Source organism: Manacus candei, unplaced genomic scaffold, assembly GCF_025592945.1.
Source record: "Manacus candei isolate 608988 ecotype Guabito, Panama unplaced genomic scaffold, ASM2559294v1 h1tg000076l, whole genome shotgun sequence".
Classification (NCBI taxonomy): Eukaryota; Metazoa; Chordata; class Aves; order Passeriformes; family Pipridae; genus Manacus; species Manacus candei.
In genome coordinates this window covers 3,758,053-3,774,901 of record NW_026138124.1, presented here as the reverse complement: position 1 = coordinate 3,774,901, position 16,849 = coordinate 3,758,053, and the positions used below count along the sequence as shown (strand labels likewise).

Genomic DNA, 16,849 nt, shown 5'->3' with positions numbered 1-16,849 from the left:
GCGGGTCTTGGCTGGCTGTTGCTCCTGTGAGGTGGAAGGGCCTGGGGACGAGGGGCAAGGGTGAGCTCCCCACTTCCCAAGGGCAGCCCCTGGCTGGAGCAGCGCTGCCAGCCCAGGACGTGGCAGGCAGCAGGGACACCTGCCTGTCCAGAGACCCCCAGGGTTGGGAGTGCTGGTCCCCACCCACCAGCACAGAAACTGTTGTCCCACACTGACCCTGCTTGCTCCCTGGCCCCCTCCCCAGTAGATGACCAGTTCCCTTTCTCTTCACCAGCCCATACCCTGACAAGGCTATACCTGGCTCTTCCTGTGCACTGTCCACCGCAGGAGTCTGGTCCTTCTGCTCCGGGGAGTTGGGGCCAGAAGTGCCCACCACTATGGTCACGTTAGGCTGAGAAGGAGAGAGCAGCTGGTTGCAACACAGGGCCCAACCCATGATCCCCCAGCAACCCTCCCAACCCAGCTCTCCCTGGGGCACCTGAAGGCACAGATTCCCCCTGCATACTCAGCCTCACCCTCCCAGCCTCAGTCACACCTGCTGTGTCTGTGCCTTCCCTACCTTGCTGGGGAGTGCTGTGATGCCCTTCAGCCGCACGTTGTTCCGGGGAGAAGCCTGGATTTGCAGCTCGGGGCTTCTGCTTCTCTGAGGGTTCCCGATGCTCGGGGCCACTCGGGGGATCTTGCCATTGACCACTGTTCTCCTGTGGGAAGGGCACAGGGATGCTCAGTGCCTTGCACTGTGGCATCCTGGGCTTCACCCTCCTGCAGCAGGGAGGGGACCAGGGGGTGCTCCCTGGTGGCACGTGTCCCTCCCAGCTCCCTCCACCTGCTGCAGGACATCCAAGCCCATCCCATGGGGCTGGGTCTGCTCTTTGTTTCCCCACAGCCAGGTGAGCTGGCCATGGCCATGGCAGGTCCCTGTGCACAGGACAGCAGCAGGCAGGAGCTGGGCTTGGTTGTGGGAATTGCTTTCACAGGAGGCATCCTACTCCACCCCAAGCCTGAGCTCAGGCTGAGACCAGACAAAACTCATCACGTGTGGTTTCAGTGACCTTGAGACAGAGTCCTGGGCTAGACATGGCAGTGGAAAGGGGGCAGTAAAACCCCCAGAGCTGGGGCAAGCACTGACCTTCCACAGCCCTCCCTCTGCTCCCCTGCACTGCTCAGGCCCACAGGGCCCCTCTGCCCTCATGCAGGGAAGAGTTCTCCTTGCTAGGGCAGGGCTATCCTGCACCCCAGGAGCCAGGGCTGTGTCCTCAGGCCCCCTACCTTTGGCTTTGCTGTGCATCCTTCTTGGGGGGCAGCGGCCGAAAATCCTTGATGGGGGGCAGTGGCTGCAAGTACGGGAGTGTCTCGGGTTTCCTGTGGAGGGCAGAAGCCACATATGGGTGACAGGGGACAAACAACTCATGCCTGCTGGGGGCAGTCCCTCAAAACCCACAGACTTGTACCTCACACATGGTACATCACAGTGTCGGCAGCCCTTGGGGACAAGGCCTCACACTCCATCCTGATGGGCAGGGCTGAAGAGGAGGCTCAGCAGGGTCAGACCCTCCCAAGCAGACACCCTCACCCCTGTGCCTGGCACAGCAGGTCACCCCTGGCAGCCATTGAGCCCCATCCCACTCATGCAGCCCCCCCAAAGCAGAGGTGATACTCACGGGCCAGGAACCTGCGTTTTGACCGGGCGGTCACAGGACAGGCACGTGAAAGGGACTGGCAGCTGCCTAAGGAGGGGGAGACAAAAGGGCTGGCTGAGCTCCTGGGGGGACACAGCCCTGCCCACCCGCAGGCAGCGGCTCGCTGGCAGCAGCAAGGTGCTAGGCACGGCACTGCAGGGAGTCACGGCGTCTGCAGGGCCAACCGGGGCTGTGGGGCCTGGTTTCTCCCCATTCCCCAACCCACTGGCTGGTGCCAGCTGAAGGGCACAGGGCCCACGCTGCCATCCCAAGCAGCCCTTGCACTGCTTGCAGTGCTTCAGCAGCACTAATGACCCCCCTGTGCCTGGTCAGGAGGGCAGGGCACCACCCAGCCCTGGGGCTCTGCGTGTCACACCCCTGCCAGGGGCAGGAGTGCCCATCTCCCAGCCTTGCTTCTGGAAGCCTTTGCAGCCACAGTCCCCTTTGCTTTGGGAGGGCTCTGTCCCACAGCTGCCCCCTCCTCATTCCTCCTTTCCTGTGCAGAACCTGCTGCTGGTGGAAGGAGAAGGTGCAGCTGCTTCATCAGCATCGCCATGGTTTGTTTGGTGGCTAAATTGGTGCAGTGCCAGGGTACCACGTGGGCACTGTCTGGGACAGCTGGAGGGAACAGCACCATTGCTGTCCCCAAAGCCATTGCCATCCCCATCCCACTCACTTCCTCAGCCCAGCAGCGCTGTCACTCTCTGCCATCTTCTTCTCAAGCTCTTTGATGCTCTTCTGCCAGATCTTCTCCATCTGCTTATGGAAAGGCTTCAGCTCCAGGCGATCCAGCTGTGGACAGGTGCACACCCTCAGCCAGTTGCCCCAGCATGGGACATGGCTGTCTCCAGGGAAGATCCAAGAGGGGGACCCTCAGAGGGATGCTGCTTCAGGCTGCCAAGACCCAAAGGTGCCAGTTTTGCACACTGTGGATGAAACACCACTCACCTTGTTTTCCATCATGTTGTTGAGCTGCTGTTGCACCTCGTTCCATTGCTCATTCTGTCCCAACACCTGGCCCTGCATCTCCTGCATCCTCTTATCCAGCCGCTCCATGCTCGCCTCAAACTGGGTGCAACTGACTTTGCTGCCCAAGGCAGATTTCTGGCAGAGGGGAAAGGCAGGAGTGAAGAGGGGAAAGGGTTGAGGAATGACAGGCAAGGCCGGGGTGTGTCAGGGGCAGAGGGAGAAGCACTCCCTCTGTACCATCGTGCCCCTTCCAGGGCAGGGTGGCCCCGTTCACCCCATCACCCCCACAGGGTCGGTCCCACCAGACTGTACCATGTCCTTTGCCACCAACATGTTCTGCTCCTCTGCTTTGTCCTTCAGTGTCTCCAAGGACTGGAACAGCATCTTTCAACACAGAAAGTATCCCATGACATGGCAGCAGGGCTGGAGCTGCCTCCTGGTCAGCTGAGCAGCCCCTGCTCCCCCTACCCAAAATCCTCTGGGAAACACCCTCAGAACCCCCTCAGGGCTGTGAGCAGGTCAGCAGGGGGACAGATTCCTTGTGGTCCCCTGCCTGGAGTGTGCCTGAGGGAAGCTCTGACTCCACAGGACTTTCAGCCACCCACCTCAATAGCTTTCTGCTTTTCCTCACAGTCCTTCTGGAGGTTCCCTGAGACCAAGCTGAGCTCCTCACAGTCCCCTTGAATCTTCCTGACCTGGTCCTCCATGTTCTCCATGTGCTGCAGGAGCTGCTGGTCCTGCTCCAGGGAGGAAGAAAAGATGATGCTTAGCAAGGGGAGTCTGGTTCCACGAGTCCTCAGTGTCAAGAGGACATTTGCACCAAGGCTTTAATTTCCTTCCATGCTGCTGACTGGTCCAAGCCAGTCTGGGGGCAGTGAGGGGCTCCCCAACATTTTACAGCAAAGCACAGTCAACCAGGGAATGTCATCAGCCCACTCCCAAGTCCCCCGTGGTGCCAACTCCCTACCTGGTTCCTTGGCTTTGTGATTTTCTCCACCTTGCCCACAACTATCTGCCGTGACTCCAGGGACTCCACCTCCTCCTCGACTTTCTCACAGCGCTGGACGAGCTCCCCCAAAAGCTCTTTGTAGTCGAAGGTGCACCTGGAGCACGCTGCCTTCTCCTGCTCCTCCTGCACGATGCTCACTGTCTCCTCCAGCTCACCCAGCTGCAGGAAGGGCAGAAGGAATCTGCTCAGAGATGGGATGGATGCAACCAGCACACCTGGGTGCCGTGGGACTCGATGGCCCCATCCAGATGGGGAATGTGGCTGGAACCCCGTCAGGACCCCTCCACTGAGCTGGCGGGTGGTGGGAGTGCTCCCCCAGCACCTCACCTTCTCCTGCATCTGGTTGGTCGTCTCAGTCACCATCTGCTCCAGCATGGCATTCCTCATCTCCTGCTGCTCCTCCATCTTCTTGAGTTCAGTCTTTGTCTCCTGCAGCACAGACCTGGCCAGCAAGATGGGGGCAGGGGCAGGCTTAGCCTCTACAGTGCTGCTCGGGCAATGTCCCTTAGCCCCAAACCAGGATGCTTCAAGGCCCTCTGGGCTTCCTTGCTGCCCTACAGAGTACAAAACCCTCTCCCATCCTCTTACTCCAGTTGCTGAGTGATCTGCTCATTGGTCTCTTCTTTCCACTTGGTGATATCCTCCCTCAGCTTTCTGATGTCCTCCTCCATCTTCTTCATCTGGGAAGGGCAGTGGTGGCAGACTCAGGGCACAGATCTCATGTTGTCCCAGCACGAGGGCCCTTCAGCTGCAAGGGCAGACCCAGGGCCCCACATCCCGTCCCTGTCTCGACCCCAGATCCCCAACTCAGGGAGCCACACTCAAGCACCCCACAAAAGCCCAAAGATGACACCAGCCAGCAGCTCACCAATGCAAGGGTCTCCTTCATCTTCTGAGCCATCTGGGACTGTGTCACCTTAATCACGCCAATCTCCTCCCGGAGATCCTGGTAGTCAGCCATGGCCTAGGAGAGAGGGGTGGTGGGGATGAGTCCCAGGGGAGGGTCCCTGCAGGACCTTGCACCCTGCCGTGGTGTGTCCAGCACAGGGGACAGTGCAGGTCAGGCTCAGCCAGGTTGGCAGGGCACTGCGGACAGCACTCTCCATGCATCCAGCAGGGCCAGAGCTGCTGAGCCTCTGACAGCAGCAGTTCACCTGGTCACGCTCCTCCATGATCTTCTTCATGTCCTCTGCCATGCGGGGCTGTAGGAGAAAGGGGTGTCAAAGATGAGCCCCTGGGGAGTGTCCCTGGGGAACACGACCTTCACCCCCACTGTGATCTCCACAAACCTGTGCCCCTGGGATCCTTGACACATCTTTGGCCTCACCACTTTCCTCATCAAGAGCCTGAGAGAAAATCTAGGAAAAAGGGTTCTTGAGGGTGAGCCCCAGGGCAGCAAGTGGCCCGAGACCCCCAGCCCTGCCCTGGGGAGCCCATGGCACAGGCAGGGTCAGCAGGCAGAGCCCCAGTGCTGCCTGCCCGAGCCAGGCTCTGTGCCAGAGCACTGAAGCCCATCCCAAGGGCCAGCAAGCTCTGCCAGCGGCCCAAGCGCTGCCTGGGCAGCGAGAGCAGAGTCAAGCACTGCTGAGGAAGTGGGGAGGGACTGACTGGTGAGGGAGCACCATGGGCTCTGGGAAGAGCCACTACCTCTGGCATGACTGTCTTGACAGCTTCCATTTCCTTTTTCATTTGTTTTACGTCAGTGGCCAACTCAGCCAGTGAGGGGCCACTCAGCTCGCCCGTCCACGGCTCCTGGGCTGTCAGGTACTGCACGTCCAGGTGCCCCAGCACGGCCTGCAGCAGTTTTCTCAGGGCCGCAAAGTGGACGGCTCCATTCTGGGGCATCCCGATGGCGAGATCCAGCAGCTGGGAGAGGCTGAGAGTCTCCAAGGGAGTCGCCATGTCTGCAAAAATAAAAGCTTTCCTTGCCAGACAGGATCTGCCAGGGATGTGTAAAAGTGATGGCAAACAAACTGACCAGCAGGGATTTTAAAATCTATGACCTATAGGGATGATATAAGGGATGCCCTATAGGGATGATACAAGGGATGATCAATAGGGGTTTTATACTATATGTCCTACAGGGATGATAACAGGGAGGCCCTATAGGGATGATAAACTCTATAACCTATAGGGATGATAAACTGTATAACCAACAGGGATGATAATAGGGATGCCTTATAGGGATTCTAAAAGGGATTACTTATTGGAATGTTAAAATGTAGGACCTAGAGGGATTCTAAAAGGGATACCTTATAGGGATTCTAAAAGGGATGCCTTATAGGGATTCTAAAAGGGATGCCTTATAGGGATTCTAAAAGGGTTGACCTATTGGGATTCTAAAGGGGATGACTTATTGGGATGTTAAAAGGGATGACCTAGAGGGATTCTTAAAGGGGTGACCTATAGGAATGATAAAAGGGGAGACCAATAGGAGTGGTAACAGGGATAAGCAAAGGGGTTGATAAAATGATAAAGCAAATAGCCTGATCAAACGGATCAGCCAAAGCGATGAAGAAGCGGGTCAGTCGCCAGAAGGCTCCTTCCTCCTTCCTCGGCCCTCGAAGGACTGGGGCCTGCGCTGCACGTGCCCCTCTTCATCACAGCTCCCGTTGCCAGGCAACGGCCCCACCCCACCCCCAGGACACAGTGGGTCACAGAGCCATGGAGACATGAGGTCACAGAGTCATGAGGTCATAGAGCCATGGAAAGGTTTGGGCTGGAAGGGACCTTAATGCTCATCTCATTCCAACCCCTGCCAGGCACAAGAATAATGACACCTTCCACTAGCCCAGGTTGCTCCAAGCCTGACCTTGAACACTTGCAGGGATGGGGTAGCCACACTTTTCTCTGGGCCACCTGTGCCAGTGCCTCACCACCCTCAAAGGGAAGAATTTCTTCCCAATATCCCATCCAACCCTGCCTTCTGGCAGTGGGAAGCTCTTGCCCCTTCTGTCACTCAAGGTCCTTGTCCAAAGTCCTTGTCCAGCCCTTCTGGAGCCCCTTTAATCACTGAAACATACCCTCTTCCAGGAAAGAAGAGAGTCCTTTATTGTTCTTTTATTCAGTTTAAGACTGGAGTCACAGCTAAGCCAGTTCCTCCTCTGCCATGTCAGACTCTTGTTCTGTTTCGAGGCAAGTTGCACTCAGTTCTTGGTTTCTTCTTGCATTGTGGAGCAGGGAATAAGCCTGGCTTTGCTGTGCCACTGAACTGTCAGTGTGAGTTGGCTCAGGCAGGACACAGGAACCCCCACAAAACCACAGATAAAATCCAAACAGTACATTTGTGTTCGTTACTATCTTTTCCTCCGGTTTTTGACAGGGAATATACCTAATGAGCTGGGCCAGGAAATAAAGGGGGAGATGACTCAGCAATCTGTTCCAAACATGAAAACTTATGCCAGTTGAATTTCAGGAAAATTAAGAAAAAGCTGTGTTGGAGGTGCCCCAATGGAGTCCTACAAATGGTGGAAGAAACTTAACGGGGAGAGATCGGAGGAAGAGGAAGACATCATCTCAGAGTGCACCTATGCTGTCATGCTCAAGATATGATCATCATAACCCAGAGATTGTTTGTTTCCAGTGTTTTACTTAGTTATACAATTGTTCTCTTGTTGACATAATATGTTTTATTATGAGAATGTGTGATTCCCTTCTCTGTATCCCTGTTAGCCTTTCTTCTATTGGTTCTATGTAAACCCTTTCCTTGTTCGTCCAACCCTGCTGCAGCAGTACTGCCTAGAGATAGTTTCTCATTTGTTCATGTTTCGATAAGTTTTGCCCCTTGTTACCCTGATTGGCCACTCCTTGGATACTCCTCCCAGTCTCCACCCTTTCTTCTAGAAGGGTTTCTGCTCGGCCTTTATAAGCCAACGTCCATGTTCAATAAACGGCCATTTTGTGTCACCCTGTGACTTGCATGCAGGGTGGGCCTTGTGGGTCTTCCTCAAGGGGGGTTATAGCTCTCCCCCAGTCAAAGCTGCACTGTTTAGACTGACATGCAGCATGCAGGGAACAGCGTGGGATTGTTGTGTGCTCGTGTACAGCCAGCTCTGGGCAGGGAAGGGCCCTGCACTGGCCCTAGTCATGGCCCTGCTCCAGGATAGAGAACAGTGGAGGTGTAGCTGTCACTGAAATTCAGGAAAAAACTCCTTAACAGCACTAGAGCATTAGGAAGCAGTCAGTGCTTTATCCCAGAGCTGGACCACAGTGCCAGCTGCAGGGGGAGAGCTCCAAATAAATGCCAGCCATGGCTGAAGATGGTAGATGAACTGGCCAGGGCTATACATATTCATGAGGAAAGCTTCACAACTTGTTACTTTAGGCGGCCACAGGGCCCAAAACCTGGGTTGGGCTGCCCTGACTTGTTACTTTAGGCGGCCAGAGAGCTCAGAAACTGCGTTGGGCCACCTTGGCTCGTTCCGAAGGCAACGAGAGCGCCCTTTCCCCGGCAGAGCCGAGACAGTGCTGTGGGCTCATGTCCTTCCTCCGCTGGGACAGGGCGCGGCTGTGCGGGAGTGGGGACAGGAGGGCCCCGTGCCCGGCGTGGGTTCCCCGTGTCCCCCTGTGCCTGTGTGTCCCCCGCCTCGGGGGCTGCTCCTGCCCGGGATGGCCCGGCCCGGCCGCAGGGCCCCGCCGGGCCTGGGCAGGATCAGCGCCGGGCTCCGGGACACGCCGGGGGTGCCCGGCTGGAAAGCAGCTCTGCAGAGGGGGCCCGAGAGGGACGGCTGGGCAAGGGGCTGCCCGCCCCGGGGAGAGGAAACCCTGTGGGCCAGCCCCTGCTGCTGCCCCTCGAGAAAGGGACCGCAGGAGGAAGCGGGCAGATGAGCTTGGAATCTGCCAGTGCCCAGATGAAGGCACAGCTCTGCTGGGCCCTGCCATCGGGGCTGGCACTCGGGCATGGCTCAACCCTGCTCCTGAGGGGCTGTCCGGGCCGGCTGGAAGGATTTCAGGAGCCTCCGAAACCAGCAGCCCCAGCAGTGCCAGCCAGGCTCTCCAGGGATGTGCCTGTGGCTTCCCAGCCACAGCAGGCCCCAGATCCTCAGAGATGCCCCACAAGGTGCCACGGGACCAGGGCCAGCCTCAAGTCCTGGCCACGGGGCACGATGTGCTCAGCCTGGTGGCAGAGAGACAGGAGGGAGGAGAAAGGTTGAGGAGCATCAGGGAGCCTGAGGAAGAGAGAGGCTGGTGGGACCAGGCAATGTCTGCGTTTTTATTATTTCTTTATTAAATTAACCAACTCCTCAAATGCTATTCTCCTCTCTTCTTCGATGTCTATGTCGGAGTACCGGTTGTTCACTCCTCTCTCTCTGCTTGGAGAAGGTGATGTGTCACGGGCCGGGATGATCTTTATCTGGGTGAGCTGTGGTGCCCAGGTGACGTGCTTGGTCTTGCGGGTCTTGGCTGGCTGTTGCTCCTGTGAGGTGGAAGGGCCTGGGGACGAGGGGCAAGGGTGAGCTCCCCACTTCCCAAGGGCAGCCCCTGGCTGGAGCAGCGCTGCCAGCCCAGGACGTGGCAGGCAGCAGGGACACCTGCCTGTCCAGAGACCCCCAGGGTTGGGAGTGCTGGTCCCCACCCACCAGCACAGAAACTGTTGTCCCACACTGACCCTGCTTGCTCCCTGGCCCCCTCCCCAGTAGATGACCAGTTCCCTTTCTCTTCACCAGCCCATACCCTGACAAGGCTATACCTGGCTCTTCCTGTGCACTGTCCACCGCAGGAGTCTGGTCCTTCTGGTCCGGGGAGTTGGGGCCAGAAGTGCCTACCACTATGGTCACGTTAGGCTGAGAAGGAGAGAGCAGCTGGTTGCAACACAGGGCCCAACCCATGATCCCCCAGCAACCCTCCCAACCCAGCTCTCCCTGGGGCACCTGAAGGCACAGATTCCCCCTGCATACTCAGCCTCACCCTCCCAGCCTCAGTCACACCTGCTGTGTCTGTGCCTTCCCTACCTTGCTGGGGAGTGCTGTGATGCCCTTCAGCCGCACGTTGTTCCGGGGAGAAGCCTGGATTTGCAGCTCGAGGCTTCTGCTTCTCTGAGGGTTCCCAATGCTCGGGGCCACTCGGGGGATCTTGCCATTGACCACTGTTCTCCTGTGGGATGGGCACAGGGATGCTCAGTGCCTTGCACTGTGGCATCCTGGGCTTCCCCCTCCTGCAGCAGGGAGGGGACCAGGGGGTGCTCCCTGGTGGCACGTGTCCCTCCCAGCTCCCTCCACCTTCTGCAGGACACCCAAGCCCATCCCATGGGGCTGGATCTGCTCTTTGTTTCCCCACAGCCAGGTGAGCTGGCCATGGTCATGGCAGGTCCCTGTGCACAGGACAGCAGCAGGCAGGAGCTGGGCTTGGTTGTGGGAATTGCTTTCACAGGAGGCATCCTACTCCACCCCAAGCCTGAGCTCAGGCAGAGACCAGACAAAACTCATCACGTGTGGTTTCAGTGACCTTGAGACAGAGTCCTGGGCTAGACATGGCAGTGGAAAGGGGGCAGTAAAACCCCCAGAGCTGGGGCAAGCACTGACCTTCCACAGCCCTCCCTCTGCTCCCCTGCACTGCTCAGGCCCACAGGGCCCCTCTGCCCTCATGCAGGGAAGAGCTCTCCTTGCTAGGGCAGGGCTATCCTGCAGCCCAGGAGCCAGGGCTGTGTCCTCAGGCCCCCTACCTTTGGCTTTGCTGTGCATCCTTCTTGGGGGGCAGCGGCCGAAAATCCTTGATGGGGGGCAGTGGCTGCAAGTACGGGAGTGTCTCGGGTTTCCTGTGGAGGGCAGAAGCCACATATGGGTGACAGGGGACAAACAACTCACGCCTGCTGGGGGCAGTCCCTCAAAACCCACAGACTTGTACCTCACACATGGTACATCACAGTGTCGGCAGCCCTTGGGGACAAGGCCTCACACTCCATCCTGATGGGCAGGGCTGAAGAGGAGGCTCAGCAGGGTCAGACCCTCCCAAGCAGACACCCTCACCCCTGTGCCTGGCACAGCAGGTCACCCCTGGCAGCCATTGAGCCCCATCCCACTCACGCAGCCCCCCCAAAGCAGAGGTGATACTCACGGGCCAGGAACCTGCGTTTTGACCGGGCGGTCACAGGACAGGCACGTGAAAGGGACTGGCAGCTGCCTAAGGAGGGGGAGACAAAAGGGCTGGCTGAGCTCCTGGGGGGACACAGCCCTGCCCACCCGCAGGCAGCGGCTCGCTGGCAGCAGCAAGGTGCTGGGCACGGCACTGCAGGGAGTCACGGCGTCTGCAGGGCCAACCGGGGCTGTGGGGCCTGGTTTCTCCCCATTCCCCAACCCACTGGCTGGTGCCAGCTGAAGGGCACAGGGCCCACGCTGCCATCCCAAGCAGCCCTTGCACTGCTTGCAGTGCTTCAGCAGCACTAATGACCCCCCTGTGCCTGGCCAGGAGGGCAGGGCACCACCCAGCCCTGGGGCTCTGCGTGTCACACCCCTGCCAGGGGCAGGAGTGCCCATCTCCCAGCCTTGCTTCTGGAAGCCTTTGCAGCCACAGCCCACTTTGCTTTGGGAGGGCTCTGTCCCACAGCTGCCCCCTCCTCATTCCTCCTTTCCTGTGCAGAACCTGCTGCTGGTGGAAGGAGAAGGTGCAGCTGCTTCATCAGCATCGCCATGGTTTGTTTGGTGGCTAAATTGGTGCAGTGCCAGGGTACCACGTGGGCACTGTCTGGGACAGCTGGAGGGAACAGCACCATCGCTGTCCCCAAAGCCATTGCCATCCCCATCCCACTCACTTCCTCAGCCCAGCAGCGCTGTCACTCTCTGCCATCTTCTTCTCAAGCTCTTTGATGCTCTTCTGCCAGATCTTCTCCATCTGCTTATGGAAAGGCTTCAGCTCCAGGCGGTCCAGCTGTGGACAGGTGCACACCCTCAGCCAGTTGCCCCAGCATGGGACATGGCTGTCTCCAGGGAAGATCCAAGAGGGGGACCCTCAGAGGGATGCTGCTTCAGGCTGCCAAGACCCAAAGGTGCCAGTTTTGCACACTGTGGATGAAACACCACTCACCTTGTTTTCCATCATGTTGCTGAGCTGCTGTTGCACCTCGTTCCATTGCTCATTCTGTCCCAACACCTGGCCCTGCATCTCCTGCATCCTCTTATCCAGCCGCTCCATGCTCGCCTCAAACTGGGTGCAACTGACTTTGCTGCCCAAGGCAGATTTCTGGCAGAGGGGAAAGGCAGGAGTGAAGAGGGGAAAGGGTTGAGGAATGACAGGCAAGGCTGGGGTGTGTCAGGGGCAGAGGGAGAAGCACTCCCTCTGTACCATCGTGCCCCTTCCAGGGCAGGGTGGCCCCGTTCACCCCATCACCCCCACAGGGTCGGTCCCACCAGACTGTACCATGTCCTTTGCCACCAACATGTTCTGCTCCTCTGCTTTGTCCTTCAGTGTCTCCAAGGACTGGAACAGCATCTTTCAACACAGAAAGTATCCCATGACATGGCAGCAGGGCTGGAGCTGCCTCCTGGTCAGCTGAGCAGCCCCTGCTCCCCCTACCCAAAATCCTCTGGGAAACACCCTCAGAACCCCCTCAGGGCTGTGAGCAGGTCAGCAGGGGGACAGATTCCTTGTGGTCCCCTGCCTGGAGTGTGCCTGGGAGATGCTCTGACTCCACAGGACTTTCAGCCACCCACCTCAATAGCTTTCTGCTTTTCCTCACAGTCCTTCTGGAGGTTCCCTGAGACCAAGCTGAGCTCCTCACAGTCCCCTTGAATCTTCCTGACCTGGTCCTCCATGTTCTCCATGTGCTGCAGGAGCTGCTGGTCCTGCTCCAGGGAGGAAGAAAAGATGATGCTTAGCAAGGGGAGTCTGGTTCCACGAGTCCTCAGTGTCAAGAGGACATTTGCACCAAGGCTTTAATTTCCTTCCATGCTGCTGACTGGTCCAAGCCAGTCTGGGGGCAGTGAGGGGCTCCCCAACATTTTACAGCAAAGCACAGCCAGCCACGGAATGCCATCAGCCCACTCCCAAGTCCCCCGTGGTGCCAACTCCCTACCTGGTTCCTTGGCTTTGTGATTTTCTCCACCTTGCCCACAACTATCTGCCGTGACTCCAGGGACTCCACCTCCTCCTCGAGTTTCTCACAGCGCTGGACGAGCTCCCCCAAAAGCTCTTTGTAGTCGAAGGTGCACCTGGAGCACGCTGCCTTCTCCTGCTCCTCCTGCACGATGCTCACTGTCTCCTCCAGCTCACCCAGCTGCAGGAAGGGCAGAAGGAATCTGCTCAGAGATGGGATGGATGCAACCAGCACACCTGGGTGCCGTGGGACTCGATGGCCCCATCCAGATGGGGAATGTGGCTGGAGCCCCGTCAGGACCCCTCCACTGAGCTGGCGGGTGGTGGGAGTGCTCCCCCAGCACCTCACCTTCTCCTGCATCTGGTTGGTCGTCTCAGTCACCATCTGCTCCAGCATGGCATTCCTCATCTCCTGCTGCTCCTCCATCTTCTTGAGTTCAGTCTTTGTCTCTTGCAGCACAGACCTGGCCAGCAAGATGGGGGCAGGGGCAGGCTTAGCCTCTACAGTGCTGCTCGGGCAATGTCCCTTAGCCCCAAACCAGGATGCTTCAAGGCCCTCTGGGCTTCCTTGCTGCCCTACAGAGTACAAAACCCTCTCCCATCCTCTTACTCCAGTTGCTGAGTGATCTGCTCATTGGTCTCTTCTTTCCACTTCGCAATATCCTCCCTCAGCTGTGCAATGTCATCCTCCATCTTCTTCATCTGGGAAGGGCAGTGGTGGCAGACTCAGGGCACAGATCTTGTGTTGTCCCAGCACAAGGGCCCTTCAGCTGCAAGGGCAGACCCAGGGCCCCACACCCTGTCCCTGGCTCAACCCCAGATCCCCAGCTCAGGGAGCCACACTCAAGCACCCCACAAAAGCCCAAAGATGACACCAGCCAGCAGCTCACCAATGCAAGGGTCTCCTTCATCTTCTGAGCCATCTGGGACTGTGTCACCTTAATCACGCCAATCTCCTCCCGGAGATCCTGGTAGTCAGCCATGGCCTAGGAGAGAGGGGTGGTGGGGATGAGTCCCAGGGGAGGGTCCCTGCAGGACCTTCCCCCTGCCGTGGTGTGTCCAGCACAGGGGACAGTGCAGGTCAGGCTCAGCCAGGTTGGCAGGGCACTGCGGGCAGCACTCTCCATGCATCCAGCAGGGCCAGAGCTGCTGAGCCTCTGACGGCAGCAGTTCACCTGATCATGTTCCTCCATGATCTTCTTCATGTCCTCTGCCATGTGGGGCTGTAGAGAAAGGGGTGTCAGAGATGAGCCCCTGGGGAGTGTCCCTGGGGAACACGACCTTCACTCCCACTGTGATCTCCACAAACCTGTGCCCCTGGGATCCTTGACACATCTTTGGCCTCACCACTTTCCTCATCAAGAGCCTGAGAGAAAATCTAGGAAAAAGGGTTCTTGAGGGTGAGCCCCAGGGCAGCAAGTGGCCCGAGACCCCCAGCCCTGCCCTGGGGAGCCCATGGCACAGGCAGGGTCAGCAGGGAGAGCCCCAGTGCCGCCTGCCCGAGCCAGGCTCTGTGCCAGAGCACTGAAGCCCATCCCAAGGGCCAGGAAGCTCTGCCAGCGGCCCAAGCGCTGCCTGGGCAGTGAGGGCAGAGTCAGGCACTGCTGAGGAAGTGGGGAGGGACTGACTGGTGGGGGAGCACCAGGGGCTCTGGGAAGAGCCACTACCTCTGGCATGACTGTCTTGACAGCTTCCATTTCCTTTTTCATTTGTTTTACGTCAGTGGCCAACTCAGCCAGTGAGGGGCCACTCAGCTCGCCCGTCCACGGCTCCTGGGCTGTCAGGTACTGCACGTCCAGGTGCCCCAGCACGGCCTGCAGCAGTTTCCTCATGGCCGCAAAGTGGACGGCTCCATTCTGGGGCATCCCGATGGCGAGATCCAGCAGCTGGGAGAGGCTGAGAGTCTCCAAGGGAGTCGCCATGTCTGCAAAAATAAAAGCTTTCCTTGCCAGACAGGATCTGCCAGGGATGTGTAAAAGTGATGGCAAACAAACTGACCAGCAGGGATTTTAAAATCTATGACCTATAGGGATGATATAAGGGATGCCCTATAGGGATGATACAAGGGATGATCAATAGGGGTTTTATACTATATGTCCTACAGGGATGATAACAGGGAGGCCCTATAGGGATGATAAACTCTATAACCTATAGGGATGATAAACTGTATAACCAACAGGGATGATAATAGGGATGCCTTATAGGGATTCTAAAAGGGATTACTTATTGGAATGTTAAAATGTAGGACCTAGAGGGATTCTAAAAGGGATGCCTTATAGGGATTCTAAAAGGGATGCCTTATAGGGATTCTAAAAGGGATGCCTTATAGGGATTCTAAAAGGGTTGACCTATTGGGATTCTAAAGGGGATGACTTATTGGGATGTTAAAAGGGATGACCTAGAGGGATTCTTAAAGGGGTGACCTATAGGAATGATAAAAGGGGAGACCAATAGGAGTGGTAACAGGGATAAGCAAAGGGGTTGATAAAATGATAAAGCAAATAGCCTGATCAAACGGATCAGCCAAAGCGATGAGGAAGCGGGTCAGTCGCCAGAAGGCTCCTTCCTCCTTCCTCGGCCCTCGAAGGACTGGGGCCTGCGCTGCACGTGCCCCTCTTCATCACAGCTCCCGTTGCCAGGCAACGGCCCCACCCCACCCCCAGGACACAGTGGGTCACAGAGCCATGGAGACATGAGGTCATAGAGTCATGAGGTCATAGAGCCATGGAAAGGTTTGGGCTGGAAGGGACCTTAATGCTCATCTCATTCCAACCCCTGCCAGGCACAAGAATAATGACACCTTCCACTAGCCCAGGTTGCTCCAAGCCTGACCTTGAACACTTGCAGGGATGGGGTAGCCACACTTTTCTCTGGGCCACCTGTGCCAGTGCCTCACCACCCTCAAAGGGAAGAATTTCTTCCCAATATCCCATCCAACCCTGCCTTCTGGCAGTGGGAAGCTCTTGCTCCTTCTGTCACTCAAGGTCCTTGTCCAAAGTCCTTGTCCAGCCCTTCTGGAGCCCCTTTAATCACTGAAACATACCCTCTTCCAGGAAAGAAGAGAGTCCTTTATTGTTCTTTTATTCAGTTTAAGACTGGAGTCACAGCTAAGCCAGTTCCTCCTCTGTCATGTCAGACTCTGGTTCTGTTTCGAGGCAAGTTGCACTCAGCTCTTGGTTTCTTCTTGCATTGTGGAGCAGGGAATAAGCCTGGCTTTGCTGTGCCACTGAACTGTCAGTGTGAGTTGGCCCAGGCAGGACACAGGAACCCCCACAAAAACACAGATAAAATCCAAACAGTACATTTATGTTTGTTACTATTTTTTCCTCTGGTGTTTGACTGGGAATATACCTAATGAGCTGGGCCAGGGAAAAAAGGGGGAGATGACTCAGCAATCTGTTCCAAACATGAAAACTTATGCCAGTTGAATTTCAGGAAAATTAAGAAAAGGCTGCACTGTTTAGACTGACATGCAGCGTGCAGGGAACAGCGTGGGACTGTTGTGTGCTCGTGTACAGCCAGCTCTGGGCAGGGAAGGGCCCTGCACCGGCCCTAGTCATGGCCCTGCTCCAGGATAGAGAACAGTGGAGGTGTAGCTGTCACTGAAATTCAGGAATAAAGCTCCTTAACAGCACTAGAGCATTAGGAAGCAGGCAGCACTTTATCACAGAGCTGGACCACAGTGCCAGCTGCAGGGGGAGAGCTCCAAATAAATGCCAGCCATGGCTGAAGATGGTAGATGAACTGGCCAGGGCTATACATATTCATGAGGAAAGCTTCACAACTTGTTACTTTAGGCGGCCACGGGGCCCAAAACCTGGATTGGGCTGCCCTGACTTGTTACTTTAGGCGGCCAGAGAGCTCAGAAACTGCGTTGGGCCACCTTGGCTCGTTCCCAAGGCAACGAGAGCGCCCTTTCCCCGGCAGAGCCGAGACAGTGCTGTGGGCTCATGTCCTTCCTCCGCTGGGACAGGGCGCGGCTGTGCGGGAGTGGGGACAGGAGGGCCCCGTGCCCGGCGTGGGTTCCCCGTGTCCCCCTGTGCCTGTGTGTCCCCCGCCTCGGGGGCTGCTTGCCATCACACGTTTTAGGATCCAAAAAGCCTGTTAAAAAATCCATCAGCACTGCCTGTTCCTGTGTAGGATCCCTGCCATGGTCATTGGTGGG

At 57.3% G+C, this 16,849-nt stretch overlaps 2 protein-coding genes across 4 annotated transcripts in view; both read right to left on the bottom strand.

Annotated features, from left to right (window-relative positions):
• The window catches only part of LOC127480794 (glutamine-rich protein 2-like), a 45,101-nt gene extending 38,773 nt beyond the window's left edge, over window positions 1-6,328 (bottom strand). The window contains exons 1-3 of one of the 3 annotated variants that reach the window (XM_051809296.1): window positions 6,036-6,328; window positions 5,305-5,660; window positions 4,964-5,015 (exon numbers count right to left, since the gene is read on the bottom strand). In XM_051809296.1, coding sequence (XP_051665256.1) covers window positions 4,964-5,015; window positions 5,305-5,559 — 307 coding nt within the window. In that variant the 5' untranslated portion in view covers window positions 5,560-5,660; window positions 6,036-6,328. The remainder of the gene's footprint in view (window positions 1-4,963; window positions 5,016-5,304; window positions 5,661-6,035) is intronic. The other 2 variants (XM_051809297.1, XM_051809298.1) reach the window with 2 other exon arrangements.
• The window catches only part of LOC127480792 (glutamine-rich protein 2-like), a 34,027-nt gene extending 18,617 nt beyond the window's left edge, over window positions 1-15,410 (bottom strand). Inside the window, exons 1-14 of the mRNA XM_051809295.1 lie at window positions 14,352-15,410; window positions 13,994-14,062; window positions 4,812-4,859; window positions 4,526-4,621; window positions 4,246-4,337; window positions 3,985-4,099; window positions 3,616-3,816; window positions 3,254-3,385; window positions 2,961-3,032; window positions 2,628-2,783; window positions 2,356-2,471; window positions 1,662-1,727; window positions 1,270-1,362; window positions 560-701 (exon numbers count right to left, since the gene is read on the bottom strand). Coding sequence (XP_051665255.1) covers window positions 560-701; window positions 1,270-1,362; window positions 1,662-1,727; window positions 2,356-2,471; window positions 2,628-2,783; window positions 2,961-3,032; window positions 3,254-3,385; window positions 3,616-3,816; window positions 3,985-4,099; window positions 4,246-4,337; window positions 4,526-4,621; window positions 4,812-4,859; window positions 13,994-14,062; window positions 14,352-14,606 — 1,653 coding nt within the window. The 5' untranslated portion in view covers window positions 14,607-15,410. The remainder of the gene's footprint in view (window positions 1-559; window positions 702-1,269; window positions 1,363-1,661; window positions 1,728-2,355; window positions 2,472-2,627; window positions 2,784-2,960; window positions 3,033-3,253; window positions 3,386-3,615; window positions 3,817-3,984; window positions 4,100-4,245; window positions 4,338-4,525; window positions 4,622-4,811; window positions 4,860-13,993; window positions 14,063-14,351) is intronic.
• Between the last annotated feature and the right edge of the window lie 1,439 nt (window positions 15,411-16,849).